The following is a 16,285-nucleotide window of genomic DNA, read 5'->3' on the forward strand; positions in this document are numbered from 1 at the left end:
GAGGATCCCACATGCTGCGGAGCGGCTGGGCCCATGAGCCATGGCCGCTGAGCCTGCGCGTCCGGAGCCTGTGCTCCGCAACGGGAGAGGCCACAACAGTGAGAGGCCCGCGTACTGCAAAAAAGAAAAAAAAAAAAGTAGCTAAACTAATAGAGGATAGCAAGAGGTCTAATTAGAAATGGTTCAAAACAAATTGTGTTGGGGATGGTGGGATCTAGCTCCGGGAAGAACTTCTGATGTGTGTCTAGATAAACCTCGGTGACCCTACTTTTCTGAATCTGAAATGTGAACTTTGATATGAGAGACTATAACTCAGCACAGAAGACAAGACAATAATATTAGACAACTGAATTTAGACAATTCAAACTTTAGTCCTAACTGTGAAATTCTTTATTTTTGATAATAATCATGTCTGAGTTCCCAGATATTCCTGTGTAATAATAACAGCAACTATCGTTTGAGCAACCACTATGAGCGAGGTACTGTGCTAGACGTTTGTATCGTCTATTTAGATCTCAAAACAGTTTTGTTTCATACTGGTTATCCCCCTCTTACAAGTCAGAAAACTGATGTGTAGAGAGGTTAAGTCACTTACGTTAATTATAACGGGGGGCAGAATTTAAACACAGGTTGACTAGACTTAGCAGCTGTGCTCTTTGTACAAGCCAGTGCTAAGCGAGGTTGAAGATAATGGTTACAGATATACCGATTTGCTTTTCAGGAATTCTGTGCGGAAAGCACACATCTATGGAATTACTTTTAGTATTTCACAGGCATTTATGTATTTTTCCCATGCCGGTTGTTTTCGGTTTGGTGCCTATCTCATTGTGAATGGACATATGCACTTCAGAGACGTTATTCTGTAAGTAACTTTTAATTTACTGAGATTATTCCATAATAAAGTTTCAATAGGTCTATGCAAAGGTTTGGAATAGACCGAAAAACTAACTTGTTCTATGATGAAGTCATCTAGAGAGTTGAATCTACCCCAGAAATCGAATGTTGTCGGTACTCCAAGGACAGTTTCATTATCCGCGTGGACTAAAATCAACCAAGCTCATGAAAATGAGCATAAACCAGAATTTCAGTAATACATAGAAGGACAGGAGGACAGCAGATGTTCTCAATGCAGAGATAAATCATAATTAGAAAACTGCTGGCGACCATGGACCCAAAACAGGTTGTAATAGCTTACTATTTACGGGCAATCAAAGATGGCCTTGACAGTGGGATGGGAACACTTGACTGAAGTCTGGCAAACACTCTTTTCCCTAACCAGCCCTGGGATGACCCTGCCAACTTTTGCCTCTTAGCCTTCCCTATTTTCTTGGTTTCCAAGGCTAACCAATGGTCTTTCAAAATATGCTAAATACATTCAATTAGATTGCAGTCTACTCTTGCCAAAGAGAAGCCATGCTTTTAAGATCACTTTGGCGTTATTTCTGCTCTGATGGGATGATTTTTAAAAAGTAGCAAACAACTTAAAAAAAAAAAAACCCAGGGTCAAGACGGACAGAGTGAAAGAGTTTAAAAGCTGTACTTTTGTTTTCAAATTAAAATAACCATGAAAAAAGAATATATATCTTTGCATCGATCAAGATCCCAGCAGGGAACAAATGGCCCTACAGATGGGGTAATGGAGGACAATTTGCTAAAGGGTCTGTTTATAAAGGTGTGAGAAGTATTAAGGTCAGCAGTGCCCAGCTAGGCACCCCTAAGACCTTACTTAAGCCTAAAGGGCAAGAGGAGGGAAAGATTTTCAGAAGCCAGCGCAGGGGCCTTCTGTGCTCTTTGGTGGAAGGACGCCAACACCACACCTCTCCAACGGGAAAGAGACCAACACAACAAACGGCCTGGTCCCACTCCTCCAGCCTCCTTTCCTGCTATGCTATTCCTTGCCAAACCCCATCGGGAGCCAGAGGACCAGAAAACCTTTTGATGCAGACCCTGAAGGTCAGCCTGTCAGGCATCGGGGATGGTATAAGATAGAGATGGGAGAGTAGCAAGTGGTTTTGAAGGGACAGATGGAAATAGCCAGCTGGGAATGACCACTTGGAGACATTCACTGTCTAGAAAAATACCAATGAAAAAATCGGCCCTGCTTTTAAAAACTGTTTTATCATTGAAATGTTAAATTCTGGATAACTGGAAGATAGCTTTTGAAATCTTTCATACTAAAGCTGCATTACAGGCTGTACAGGAAAGCTAGGCAGCTAGCTACATGTGAGTTGTTCATCACTCTTCTAAAATTTGATTTTTGATAATTAACCTCATCAACTATTGAAGGGAGAGCCTTACTCTACCGACACCATTCCCCCCACCCCCCGTGTACTTAAAATACATTTTAATACCTTAGATTTACACTTTGCTGCACAGCAGTGATTAATACAGCATTGTAAATCAACTATACTTCAATTAAAAAAAAAGAATTAAAAAATAATGTATTAAATTACAAACCAAAACAAGGAGCCAAATGCCCTGACACACCCAATCCAGAATTATTTATCTGGTCTGTATCAGGGATACAGAAGCAAAGCAGAAAATATTCAGTGCATGGAATTTATTTAATTTTTTCAAACTTACAGAACTTTGGTCTCTCTTATTTGAGTGTAGCTCAAAGAGACCAAAAAAAAAAAAAAAAATACAGTTTCCCCCCAAAATCTTAGATTTAGAAGTTTGGGGGAAGTTTTTTTAAGTTCTCTATTAGAGATTTTCCTACCCTCCCCTCTCTCTAGGGAGCTCTGGTGCCCAAAGTAAATAGCTTGATGGAGGCGCAAATCTCAGAATCTTTAGTTCCTCCTAGAAGTTATAATCCATATGCATTCTTTTAATTGGAGAATAGACCGTTAACTTAATTGTTTTTTCAGGGTCATAGCAATAGTTCTTTTACTTGTAAGAGAAAAGCTATTTGTAGTAAAGGCTTATTTTGCCCAGTAAGAATTCTTTAACCACAGTGACGATGATTATTGTTTGTGCGGGGCTGCAGAAGAAACCACGCCCTGGAGATCAGGGCTGTAGAGTCAGGAGGAAACCTCATTCCTTGTCTGGTACCGATCAAGTCCCTTCAGCCCCCAGAGCTTCAGTTCCCTCAAGTCTAAACGGGGTATGTGTCTTGTTACTAGAATTACCTGAGATCACAACTCAAGATTCTGTTAGCAGACGCTTCCTGAGAGAGGAGAGCTTTACTAAGTTACATGAAATCTAGGAAATGAGAAGCTCCTAAAGGAAGCCAGAAAGCAGTAGAAAAAAAGGAGACCCTCAGGCAGCGGGTGCCTCCTCCCCTCCCGGTCTCCTTTGGTCCTGGAATTTTCTAGTGATGTGTGGGGGAGGGAGGAGGGGGATTAGTAAGGGAGCGAAAACATCAGTACTGGCCAGCAGTGAGTCTTTGGGCTTTGAGACATCTCGGGGCTGAATTATATAAATTAATGTTTAAAATTCTTCTGCTCCCATCTAGGGTGTTTTCAGCGATCGTGTTGGGCGCCGTGGCTCTAGGACACGCGAGTTCCTTTGCTCCAGACTACGCTAAAGCCAAGCTGTCTGCAGCGCACTTATTCAGCCTGTTTGAAAGACAACCTTTGATTGACAGCCACAGTGAGGAAGGCCTGAGGCCTGTGAGTTCTCTGCTGTCTGATCAGCACTTGGTTAATTTTTTCCTAAACGTTTGCCGTCTGCTAGATCATGTCGACTGAAAAAAAAAAAAAAAAAAGGCACAACGTGAGAGCTGTGAGTTAAGTTTTATTCGGGGCAAAATGAGGACTGCAGCCCGGGAGACAGCATCTCAGAGAGCGCGGAGAAACTGCTCCTAAGAGGGAGGGGGAACGTCAGAGTTCCACAGGATTTTAGTGAAGGGGGCACGTGCAGTGAAGCACGCATTTTGGCAGAGCCTTGCTACTGCTCACGAGGAGCAGATGCCCCCATTAACGACTGTAGTGCTTTTCTAGGTACGAGAAGATGCAAGAAATTGGGTTCTTAAAATCTTCTCCTGAAAATACCTAACTATCTGAAGGCCTGCTCTGCCAGTTTTTCCCAGAGCACAGAGCGCCTCATTCCTCTCCTCCACCCTGAACTCCTTTTCAGGGGGTGCTGAAGGCTGGCGGCTGCCGCAGCTTGTAACTCTGTCCTTGCAGAGGCAGATGGCAAGTGGCAATTTTTAGTTGGCAGTTGGAACCACAGGATAAATCTGTAGTGATTACACGGACATTCACTTCACTGGCTTTGTGAGAGTTACAAGGCTAATGATATTTGGCCAACCTTCCTGGCATTTTCCAATTTCATAGGGGGTTGCAAGGGTGAGCACATCAGAAGTAAAGAACCCCCAAATCCAGATGTACTAGAACCTGAATAATTTCCATGAAAATTGTGAGTCGCTTCTGCATGGAAGGTATGTGTCTGTAGCTCTGTGTGTAACTGCGTTAGCAATTTGGCTTTCATCACATAATTGTTGTCACAGCGTTACGACGGGTGAGAAGGCCACTTTATTCAGAGTAGGAGGAATAATCCTTTACTGTCCCCAAACTTAGATGTCAGTGTTCTTTGTGTTCCTTGCCTAACACAAGCCGCCGCACGTTTTAATGCAGGCGAAGCAGTGTGGGTAAAGCGATGGGGACTTAGCACAACCGTTTTGGAACTTCACCAGGTATTTCCTGTTCTGAGAAAATAGCTGTGCCCAAGTGAGGGAGATAAAGAGGCCACCAGGGCTGCAGGCAAGGGCTGTCCACTGAGACGGCAGGTAGAAACTGCTCTAAATCCCCAAGCCTCCGAGCCTTGGGCCATTGACTTGGCTCCAGCCGCAAAATCATCAGTTGGGAAAGCTAAATAGTTGTCTTCAATGAACCAGAAATTTGGAGTTTAGTTAACAACTCTGTAATATGACTGTCTTTAACCTATACCCCTGGCTGCCATCTTCATTTTATATAACAAACTTGCTACCAATACTAACTGGTGGCCAGTACCTGTACTGAATATGAATTGTATGTTTCTCTGCTATAGTGTTTGGTAAAGCTTCCTTGGAATTATACTTTTTTTTTTTTATTTATTTTTGGCTGCATTGGGTCCTCACTGCTGCACGCGGGCTTTCTCTAGTTGCGGCGAGTGGGAGCTACTCTTCGATGCGGTGCGCGGGCTTCTCGTTGCGGTGGCTTCTTGTGTTGCGGAACACGGATTCTAGGCGCATGGGCTTCATTAGTTGCGGCTCACGGGCTCAGTAGTTGTGGCGCACGGGGGCAGTATCTCCGCGGCATGTGGGATCTTCCCGGACCAGGGCTCGAACCCGTGTCCCCTGCATTGGCAGGCGGATTCTTAAGCACTGCGCCACCAGGGAAGGCCTTGAAATTATACTTTTTATTTCAGTCATTATCAGACCAATTACAATAGCAACATAAAAATACCTATTTTTTAGGATAAGTTTGAAGGAAATGTGACACTTAATGAAGTCGTGTTCAACTATCCCACGCGGCCAAACGTGCCTGTGCTTCAGGGGCTGAGCCTCGAGGTGAAGAAGGGCCAGACGCTGGCCCTGGTGGGCAGCAGCGGCTGTGGGAAAAGCACGGTGGTCCAGCTCCTGGAGCGGTTCTACGACCCCTTGGCTGGAACAGTGGTGAGCACACTTTCTTAAATTAGTAACTTGATTTAAGACAGTATTTCAAGTGGCTAAGCCAATATTCCCATAATATTGGAAAAAACTGGACAAGACCTATAATCCTAACTGATATGAGGACCACCATTCTCTAAACCCCAAGGTGGCACCCACAGTCAGACAGATATATGGGGACGGTAGGGTAGAACATCAGGAATGGAGTGTAGTTCAGAAAGTACTAAGTGTAAAGTTGACCTGTGCCCTGCCCTGGGCCTTCTGAGCCAGCTGGAGCCTCCTGCGTGAACACTCAGTCGCTTCTTGGGTTGTAAAGGTAAGCCGCACAGTCCTGCCAGAGTTCTGGGTAGACGCCCAGGACTCCCTCCCCTCCTCTTGCCTTTGCCATCTCTCTAACCCGTACTTCAGCCCTCTCATATTTGGCTTTCAGCATTGATGTTGTGGTGTCTGGCCCCTGGCCCTCTTCCGTGAGTGGAGACCTGGCTCTTAGCGATAATGCCTGCGTTTCCCATTACCTTGGGATGGTACCCACTGACCTAGCCCAGGAAGCCCACCCCCAGTTAGACAGTCACCAGAATGTTAAACCTTGTTGAGTTGTTTCTTTGGGGGAAATCTTATGCTTCCACTATTACAATTACGCTGAAGGTATGAATACGGCCAAAGCAGCTCAACAATACTCTGTAGGTGTGCTGTGCTAATACCACAGTGGGAATTTCTTTAGAGGGCAAGACTAGTTGGACTTTGTGTATTTCTTCACCGTGCCCTTTGCATTGCTGGAAGCTGTATTCTCAGTTAGCACATCACAAGGCTCCTCTAGAAGCATCATGCCTGCTGCTTACGGCAAACAAAAAAATAATCAAAGCCACCATCAACAAAGCCAGTTTTCCAAAGACAAAGATACTGCCCTTTGAGCTTGTCCACTTTCCACTGAACTCTTGTCCTTTAGTGCCATCAAAAAGAGAAATGGGGGAAGCTGAAGGCCGGTAGTTCTCAAGTGAAAGAGAGGTAGAGGTAGGAAAGGAGATAACCAACTTTCAAAATCTGGGGCCATGCTGCTGATCTGCTTTTTGTCCTGGTGTGCCTGGAGGAGGGGGATACAGTCAAGGTGAAAGGTTGCAGTTGTTCAGGCGACAGCAGATATGAGCAGGACACCTAACTGCATACTTCTTAAAGGCAGAGGACGGTACATTTGCCTGGATGAGGGCAGGTAGGAAGCAGAGAAAGTACTGTGGAAAGACGGGGCCAAATGTTCCACCATTTTTCCAGGTAGAACAAGAAAGGGATGGCCTAGTTAACAACAAGAAGTAATGGCTTTGTTGGCTGTGTTGGCCTCCAGCAGTGTAAGAGCTTACAGGCTGTGAGGGTTGGTATTTCACAAACTGCTGATGCCCACGTGGAACAGTCCTCCTAGTAACTTACTGTTTAGTTGTTTGTTTGTTTTTTAAGCCCTTCTTATAGTTTGTGGACTTTGGTTTTCAGCTCCTAGATGGTCAAGAAGCAAAGAAACTCAACGTCCAGTGGCTCAGAGCCCAACTCGGAATTGTGTCCCAGGAGCCCATCCTGTTTGACTGCAGCATTGCCGACAACATTGCCTACGGAGACAACAGCCGGTCTGTAAAGATGCCTGAAATTGTGAGTGCCGCCAAAGCAGCCAACATCCATCCTTTCATCGAGACCTTACCCGAAGTAAGTGAACTGGTAGCTTCCTAGGCTGATACCAGAATCAACTGCAAACTGTTTTCCTCCTCCAAGAGTTCCCAAAGTTATACTTCAAAGTCTTGCAACAGAACTTGCCTCTGTACTAGCACTGTGACCTTGGACAAGACACTGAAGTCCACGATACCAGGTTTCCTTACTGGTAAATGGGAAAATTAGGCGTGGTGTCTACCTTGTACAGATGTCGTGAGAAGCAAACGAGGTGATGTTAAGTCCCCTCAAACAGGTGCTTGAGGGCTGCGTTCGTACTGTAGCCATGTTTGCTTTATTCCTTACGGTACTTTCCTTTTTAAACATTTTATTTTGAGATAATTATAGATTCATGTGCACTTGTAAGGAATACAGAGATCTTGTGTACGCTTGACCCAGTTTCCGCCAATGACATCTTGCAAAACTAATAGGGTATGGCAACCACGATACTAATTTTGATACAATCCACTTATCTTGCTCAGACTTCCCCAGTTTTATTATACTTGTCTGCATCTGGATACGTCTGTAGTTCTACGCAATTTTACTGCGTGTGTAGACTCATGTATCCTCTCCCCCGTCAAGATATGGAACGTTTTCATCACCACAGATTCCTCCTTTTGCCCTTTTATAGCCACACACCCCTCCTCCCTGCCCTTACTCCCCACGACCCCTGGCAACCACTAACTGTTCTCCATTTCTGTAATCTTATACTTTAAGGATGTTATGTAAACATATGTACGGTATATAACCTTGTGAGATTAGCTTTTTCCCTCAGCATAATTCCCTGAAGCTGTTGTGTATACCTGTATACACAACAGTTCATGCCTTTTTATTGCCGAGTTGGATGGCTCCATGGTCTGGATGGCCCGCAGCTTTTTAAATTTTTATTGGGGTATAGTTGATTTACAATGCTGTGTTAGTTTCTGGTGTACAGCCAAGTGAATCACTTATGCATATACATTTATCCACTCTTTTAGATTCTTTTCCCATATAGGCCATTACAGAGTACTGAGTAGAGTCCCCTGTGCTATACAGTAGGTCCTAATTAGTTATCGATTTTATATATAGTAGTGTGTATACGTCAATCCCAATCTCCCAATTTAACCCCCTCCCCTTACCCGCTGGTAACCATAAATTTATTTTCTACATCTGTAACTCTTATTTCTGTTTTGTAGAGAAAAGGGCACCCTCTTGCACTGTTCGTGGGAATGTAGATTGGTACAGCCACTATGGAGAACAGTATGGAGGTTCCTTACAAAAAGTAAAAATAGAGCTATCATATGGTCCTCAGCTTTTTTAACTAGTCACCTGTTGAAGTACATCTAGGTTGTTTCTGTTTGGGCTATTAAGAGTAAAGCTGCTATAAATACTGTGTACAGGCTTTAGTGTGACCCTAAATTTTTATTTCTCTGCGATAAATGCCCAGGAGCACAACTGCTAGACCATATGCTAATTGCTTGTTTAACTTTATAAGAAACTGCTCAACTGTTTTCCAAGGTGGCTCTGCCATTTCATTTTCCCACCAGCAAGTATGAGGGAGGGATACAGTTGCTCTGAATCTTTGCCACCATTTGCTGTTGCCACTGATTTTTCTACCATCCTGATAGGTGTACAGTGATATCTTACTGTGGTTTTAATTTGCATTTCCTAATGGCAGAGGACGTTGAACATGTTTTTATATAGTTATTTGCCATCTATATTTCCTCTTTGGTGGAATGTCTTTTCATGTCTTTTGCCCATTTTCTAACTGGATTATTTTTTACTGTTGAGTTTTGACAGATTTTTATATATTCATGTTACTAGTCCTGTGTTGGAAATGTAGTTTGCAAATATTTTCTCCCAGTTTGTAGCTTATTTTTTCATCCTTTTAACAGGGTCTTTTTCAGAGCTTCGGTTTTTAATTTTGATGAGGTCCAATTCATTTTTTCCTTTTACAGACTGTGCTTTTGATGTCGAGTCCAAGAACTCTTTGCCTAGCCCTTGGTCCTGAAGATTTTTCTCCACTATTTTCTAAATTTATGGTTTTACATTTTACTTTTAATTTCACACTCCATTTTGAGTTAATTTTGGTATAAGGTTGTTTTCTTTAGTGTTTCATTTCTTTGGAGAGGACTGTACTCTCCAATTTCCACGGTCCCCAACACTCCCTATTTATTACCTCATTATTAGCAGTTACGACTATAGCCAAATTGCAGTGAAATCAATATATATTTGAAAACAAAGAGTTCAGTGAAACAATTTTCACAGTGACTAGTAACTTGATCTTATATTGAGTGCTGTGTATATGTATTTTTTCTCTTGATTATATATTCCTTAAGGGTAAGAACACAGACAAATTCATTTTTATACTTCCCACAGTTCTGGCATAATAGGTAGCTGGTAAATATTTAAGTGAATGAATGAGTTTAAAAAAGAACAGGCTCCATGTGAGTCATGTGAATATTTCAAATAAAAAATGTTATACCTTAAACATTAACATGTAACCATTTTAGGACTCCAATGATAGCAGATCAACTGACATTTTTATAATGGTAGGAATTGGAGAATTTGTTGCAGCATACCATTGAAAACTAAGGTCATTAATTTTCTAGTTTGATTTTGAAAATGAATGTCCTGTTAAAAAAATTAAATGGACAACTTGGTAGTTGTTACAGAAACTTTTTAGTGATTCTAAGTAATTTTTTCTTAGAACTGTCAAGTGTTTGTTAAGAAGTAAAAGTTTATTCAATATGTCATTAGAATTTTTCTGAGCTAGAACTTTATTAACTTTACTAATGGCTAACTTGCAGAAATATGAAACAAGAGTGGGAGATAAGGGGACTCAGCTTTCAGGAGGTCAGAAACAGAGGATTGCTATTGCCCGAGCCCTCATCCGACACCCCCGAATCCTACTGTTGGATGAAGCTACATCAGCTCTGGATACTGAAAGTGAAAAGGTACGGCCTCCTACCTCATGTCCCATTTAATTTATAAAATAGAACTTCTTTGTGCAGTCAACCATGAAAAAATAGATAAACACACAAACAGCTCATACAGCTAAATATCCAGGGGGAAAAAAAAACCCAGTCAAGAAATGGGCAGAAGACCTAAACAGTTATTTCTCCAAAGAAGACATACAGATGGCCAACAAGCACATGAAAAGATGCTCACCATCACTAATTAATGGAGAAATGCAAATCAAAACTACAGTGAGTACCACCTCACACTGGTCAGAATGGCCATCATCAAAAAGTCAACAGGGACTTCCCTGGTGGCACAGTGGTTAAGAATCCACCTGCCAATTCAGGGGACATGGGTTGGATCCCTAGTCCTGGAAAATCCCACATGCTACAGAGCAGCTGAGCCTGTGTGCCACAACTACTGAAGCCTGTACACCTAGAGCCCATGCTCTGCAACAATAGAAGCCGCCACAATGAGAAGCCCGTGCACCGCAAGGAAGAGTAGCCCCTGCTTGCCACAACTAGAGAAAGCCTGCATGTGGCAACAAAGACCCAACACAGCCATCCATACATAAATAAATAAATTAAATAAATAAAATTTTATTTATTTAAAAAAAAGTCTACAAGTAACAAATGCTGGAGAGGGTGTGGAGAAAAGGGAACTCTCCTACACTGTTGGTGGGAATGTAAATTGGTACAACCATTATGGAGAACAGTATGGAAGTTCCTTAAAAAACTAAAAATAGAACTACCATACAACCCAGCAATCCCACTCCTGGGCATATATCTGGAGAAAAACATAGTCTGAAAGTATACATGCACCCCAGTGTTCGTTGCAGCACTGTTTACAATAGCCAGGATATGGAAGCAACCTAAATGTCCATTGACGAATGGATAAAGAAGATGTGGTACATATATACAATGGAATGCTACTCAGCCATAAAAAAGAACAAACTAATGCCATTTGCAGCAACATGGATGGACCTAGAGATTATTATACTAAGTGAAGTAAGTCAGAGAAAGACAAATACCATTATGATATCACTCAAATGTGGAATCTAATTTAAAACTGATACAAAGGAACTTATTCACAAAACAGAAATAGACTCACAGACATAGAAAACAAACATGGTTGCCAAAGGGGAAAGGAGGGGAGGGATAAATTAGTCTGGTTTTAAAATGTACATACTACTATATATGAAATAGATAACCAATAAGGACCTACTGTGTAGCACAGGGAACTATACTCAATATGCTGTAACAACCTATATGAGAAAAGAACACACCATTGTAAATCAACTCTATTTCAATAAAATTTTAAAAGATAGGCAAGCACAGAAATAAACAAATGTAGATAGCGGTTATTTTGAGGTAGATATTTTAATTGAATCCCCAATATTTTAATTGAATCCCTTCCAGCATTTTCCAAATTTTCAAAAATGACCACGTATTACTTGTATAAAGTATTATTTTTTGCACTTTTCATTTGCTTTAGTGCATTCATTAATAATGGAAAACCTGGGAAATAAAATACTCAAAAGTGAAGTAAAGTTTAAATCATTTTGTGACTAGTGTGAGAATCCATTTTTCTTATAAAGAACATAACTATATGCAAAATGGATTATGTAGCTACCAACCACCAGTCCCTCCCATCAGGAAATTTGCACAAGCCTCTTAGATAGTGTCATCCACCAGAGGGCAGACAGCAGAAGCAAGAAGAACTATAATTCTGCAGCCTGTGGAACAAAAACCACATTCACAGAAAGACAGAGAAGATGAAAAGGCAGAAGGCTATATACCAGATGAAGGAACAAGATAAAAACCCCAGAAGAACAACTAAATGAAGCAGAGATAGGCAACCTTCCAGAAAAAGAATTCAGAATAATGACAGTGAAGATGATCCAGGACCTTGGAAAAAGAATGGAGGCAAAGATCGAGAAGATGCAAGAAATGTTTAACAAACACCTGGAAGAATTAAAGAACAAACAAACAGAAATTAACAATACAATAACTGAAATGAAAGATACACTAGAAGGAATCAATAGCAGAATAACTGAGGCAGAAGAACAGATGAGTGGCCTGGAAGACAGAATGATGGAATTCACTGCTGCAGAACAGACTAAAGAAAAAAGAATGAAAAGAAATGAAGACAGCCTAAGAGACCTCTGGGACAACATTAAACGCAACAACATTCGCATTATAGAGGTCCCAGAAGGAGAAGAAAGAGAGAAAGAACCAGAAAAAATAATCTGAAGACATTATAGTCAAAACCTTCCCTAACATGGGAACGGAAATAGCCACCCAAGTCCAGGAAGCGCAGAGGGTCCCATACAGGATAAACCCAAGGAGAAACATGCCGAGACACATAGTAATCAAATGGGCAAAAATTAAAGACAAAGAAAAATTACTGAAAGCAGCAAGGGAAAAACGTCAAATAACATAAAAGGGAACTCCCATAGGTTAACAGCTGATTTCTCAGCAGAAACTCTACAAGCCAGAAGGGAGTGGCAAGATGTACTTAAAGTGATGAAAGGGAGGAACCTACAACCAAGATTACTCTACGCAGCAAGGATCTCTTTCAGATTCGATGGAGGAATCAAAAGCTTTACAGACAAGCAAAAGCTAAGAGAATTCAGCACCACCAAACCAGCTCTACAACAAATGCTAAAGGAACTTCTCTAAGTGGGAAACACTAGAGAAGAAAAGGACCTACAAAAACCCAAAACAATTAAGAAAATGGTCATAGGAACATACATATCGATAATTACCTTAAACATGAATGGATTAAATGTTCCAACCAAAAGACACAGGCTTGCTGAATGGATACAAAAACAAGACCCATACATAGGCTGTCTACAAGACATCCACTTCAGACCTAGGGACATATACAGACTGAAAGTGAGGGGATGGAAAAAGATATTCCATGCAAACGGAAATCACAAGAAAGCTGGAGTAGCTATACTCAGATCAAATAAAATAGACTTTAAAATAAAGAATGTTACAAGAGACAAGGAAGGACACTATATAATGATCAAGGGATCAATCCAAGAAGAAGATATAACAATTATGTATGCACCCAACATAGGAGCACCTCAATACATAAGGCAACTGCTTTAAAAGAGGAAATCGACAGTAACACAATAATAGTAGAGGACTTTAACACCTCACTTACACCAATGGACAGATCATCCAAAATGAAAATCAGGAAACAGAAGCTTTAAATGACACAATAGACCAGATAGGTTTAATTGATATTTATAGGACATTCCATCCAAAAACAGCAGATTACACGTTCTTGAAGTGTGCACAGAACACTCTCCAGGATAGATCACATCTTGGGTCACAAATCAAACCTCAGTAAATTTAAGAAAATTGAAATCATATCAAGCATCTTTTCTGACCACAATGCTATGAGATTAGAACTGAATTACAGGGAAAAAAACGTAAAAAACACAAACACATGGAGGCTAAACAATATGTTACTAAATAACGAAGACTGAAGAAATCAAAGAGGAAATCAAAAAATACCTAGAGACAAATGCCAATGAAAACACAATGATCCAAAACCTATGGGATACAGCAAAAGCAGTTCTAAGAGGGAAGTTTATAGCTATACAAGCTTACCTCAAGAAACAAGAAAAATCTCAAGTAAACAATCTAACCTTACACCTAAAGGAACTAGAGAAAGAAGAACAAACAAAACCCAAAGTTAGCAGAAGGAAAGAAATCATAAAGATCAGAGCAGAAATAAATGAAATAGAAACAAAGAAAACAATAGCAAAGATCAATAAAACTAAAAGCTGGTTCTTTGAGAAGATAAACAAAATTGATAAACCATTGGCCAGACTCACCAAGAAAAAGAGGGAGAGGACTCAAATCAATAAAGTTAGAAATGAAAAAGGAGAAGTTACAATAGACACCACAGAAATACAAAGCATCCTAAGAGACTACTACAAGCAACTCTATGCCAATAAAATGGACAACCTGGAAGAAATGGACAAATTCTTAGAAAGGTATGAACTTCCAAGACTGAACCAGGAAGAAACAGAAAATATGAACAATTACAAGTAATGAAATTGAAACTGTGATTAAGAATCTTCCAACAAACAAAAGTCCAGGACCAGATGGCTTCACAAGTGAATTCTATCAAATATTTAGTGAAGAGCTAACAATCATCCTTCTCAAACTCTTAGAAAAAATTGCAGAGGAAGGAACACTCCCAAACTCACTGTATGAGGCCACCATCACCCTGACACCAAAACCAAAGATACTACAAAAAAATAAAATTACAGACCAATATCCCTGATGAATATAGATGCAAAAATCCTCAACAAAATACTAGCAAACAGAATCCAAGAACACATTAAAAGGACCATCCACCATGATCAAGTGGGATTTACCCCAGGGATGCAAGAATTCTTCAGTATAAGCAAATCAATCAGTGTGATACACCATATTAACATACTGAAGGAGAAAAACCATATGATCATCTCAATACATGCAGAAACAGCTTTTGAACAAAATTCAACACGCATGTATGATAAAAACTCTCCAGAAAGTGGGCATAGAGGGAACCTGCCTCAACATAATAAAGGCCATATACGACAAACCCACAGCCAACATCGTCCTCAATGGTGAAAAACTGAAAGCATTTCCTCTAAGATCAGGAACAAGACAAGGATGTCCACTCTCACCACTGTTATTCAACATAGCTTTAGAAGTCCTAGCCATGGCAATCAGAAGAAAAAGAAATAAAAGGAATACAAATTTGAAAAGAAGAAGTAAAACTGTCACTGTTTGAAGATGACATGATACTATACATAGAGAATCCTAAAAATGCCACCAGAAAACTACTAGAGCTAAACCATGAATTTGGTAAAGTTGCAGGATACAAAATTAATGCACAGAAATCTCTTGCATTCCTATACACTAATGATGAAAAATCTGAAAGAGAAATTAAGGAAACACTCCCATTTACCAAGGCAACAAAAAGAATAAAATACCTAGGAATAAACCTACCTAGGGAGACAAAAGACCTGTATGCAGAAAACTATAAGACACTGATGAAAGAAATTAAAGATGATACCAACAGATGGAGAGATATACCAAATTCTTGGATTAGAAGAATCAATATTGTGAAAATGGCTATACTACCCAAAGCAATCTACAGATTCAGTGCAATCCCTATCAAATTACCAATGGCATTTTTTATGGAACTAGAACAAATCATCTTAAAATTTGTATGGAGACACAAAAGACCCAGAATAGCCAAAGCAGTCTTTAGAGAAAAAAACGGAGCTGGAGGAATCAGACTCCCTGACTTCAGACTATACTACAAAGCTACAGTAATCAAGACAATATGGTCCTGGCACAAAAACAGAAACATAGATCAATGGAACAAGATACAAAGCCCAGAGATAAACCCACGCACCTATGGTCAACTAATCTATGTCTAAGTAGGCAAAGATATACAATGGAGCAAGACAGTCTCTTCGATAAGTGGTGCTGGGAAAACTGGACAGCTACATGTAAAAGAATAAAATTAAAACCCTCCCTAACACCATACACAAAAATAAACTCAAAATGGATTCGAGACCTAAATGTAAGACCAGAGACTATAAAACTCTTAGAGGAAAACAAAGGAAAAACACTCTTTGAATCACAGCAAGATATTTTTTGATCTACCTCCTAGAATAATGGAAACATAAACAAATGGGACCTAATGAAACTTCACAACTTTTGCACAGCAAAGGAAACCATAAACAAGACGAAAAGACAACCCTCAGGGGCTTCCCTGGTAACGCAGTGGTTGAGAATCTGCCTGCCAACGCAGGGGACACAGGTTTGAGCCCTGATCCGGGAAGATCCCACATGCCACGGAGCAACTGGCCCGTGAGCCACAACTACTAAGCCTGCGCGTCTGGAGCCTGTGCTCCACAATAAGAGGGGCCACAATAGTGAGAGGCCTGCGCACGGCGATGAAGAGTGGCCCCTGCTTGCCACAACTAGAGAAAGCCCTCGCACAGAAACGAAGACCCAACACAGCCAAAAATAAATATACATTAAGACA

At 40.7% G+C, this 16,285-nt stretch overlaps 1 protein-coding gene across 11 annotated transcripts in view; it reads left to right on the top strand.

Moving 5' to 3' along the window:
• ABCB4 (ATP binding cassette subfamily B member 4) overlaps nt 1-16,285 on the top strand; it is a 75,002-nt gene that overhangs the window by 56,624 nt on the left and 2,093 nt on the right. For 9 of the 11 annotated variants that reach the window (XM_032643699.1, XM_032643704.1, XM_032643705.1 and 6 more), the window contains 5 exons: nt 722-862; nt 3,455-3,611; nt 5,399-5,596; nt 7,070-7,276; nt 10,066-10,212. In XM_032643699.1, coding sequence (XP_032499590.1) covers nt 722-862; nt 3,455-3,611; nt 5,399-5,596; nt 7,070-7,276; nt 10,066-10,212 — 850 coding nt within the window. The remainder of the gene's footprint in view (nt 1-721; nt 863-3,454; nt 3,612-5,398; nt 5,597-7,069; nt 7,277-10,065; nt 10,213-16,285) is intronic. The other 2 variants (XM_032643702.1, XM_032643703.1) reach the window with 2 other exon arrangements.

The sequence above is a fragment of the Phocoena sinus genome, chromosome 9, assembly GCF_008692025.1.
Source record: "Phocoena sinus isolate mPhoSin1 chromosome 9, mPhoSin1.pri, whole genome shotgun sequence".
NCBI classification, from domain to species: domain Eukaryota; kingdom Metazoa; phylum Chordata; class Mammalia; order Artiodactyla; family Phocoenidae; genus Phocoena; species Phocoena sinus.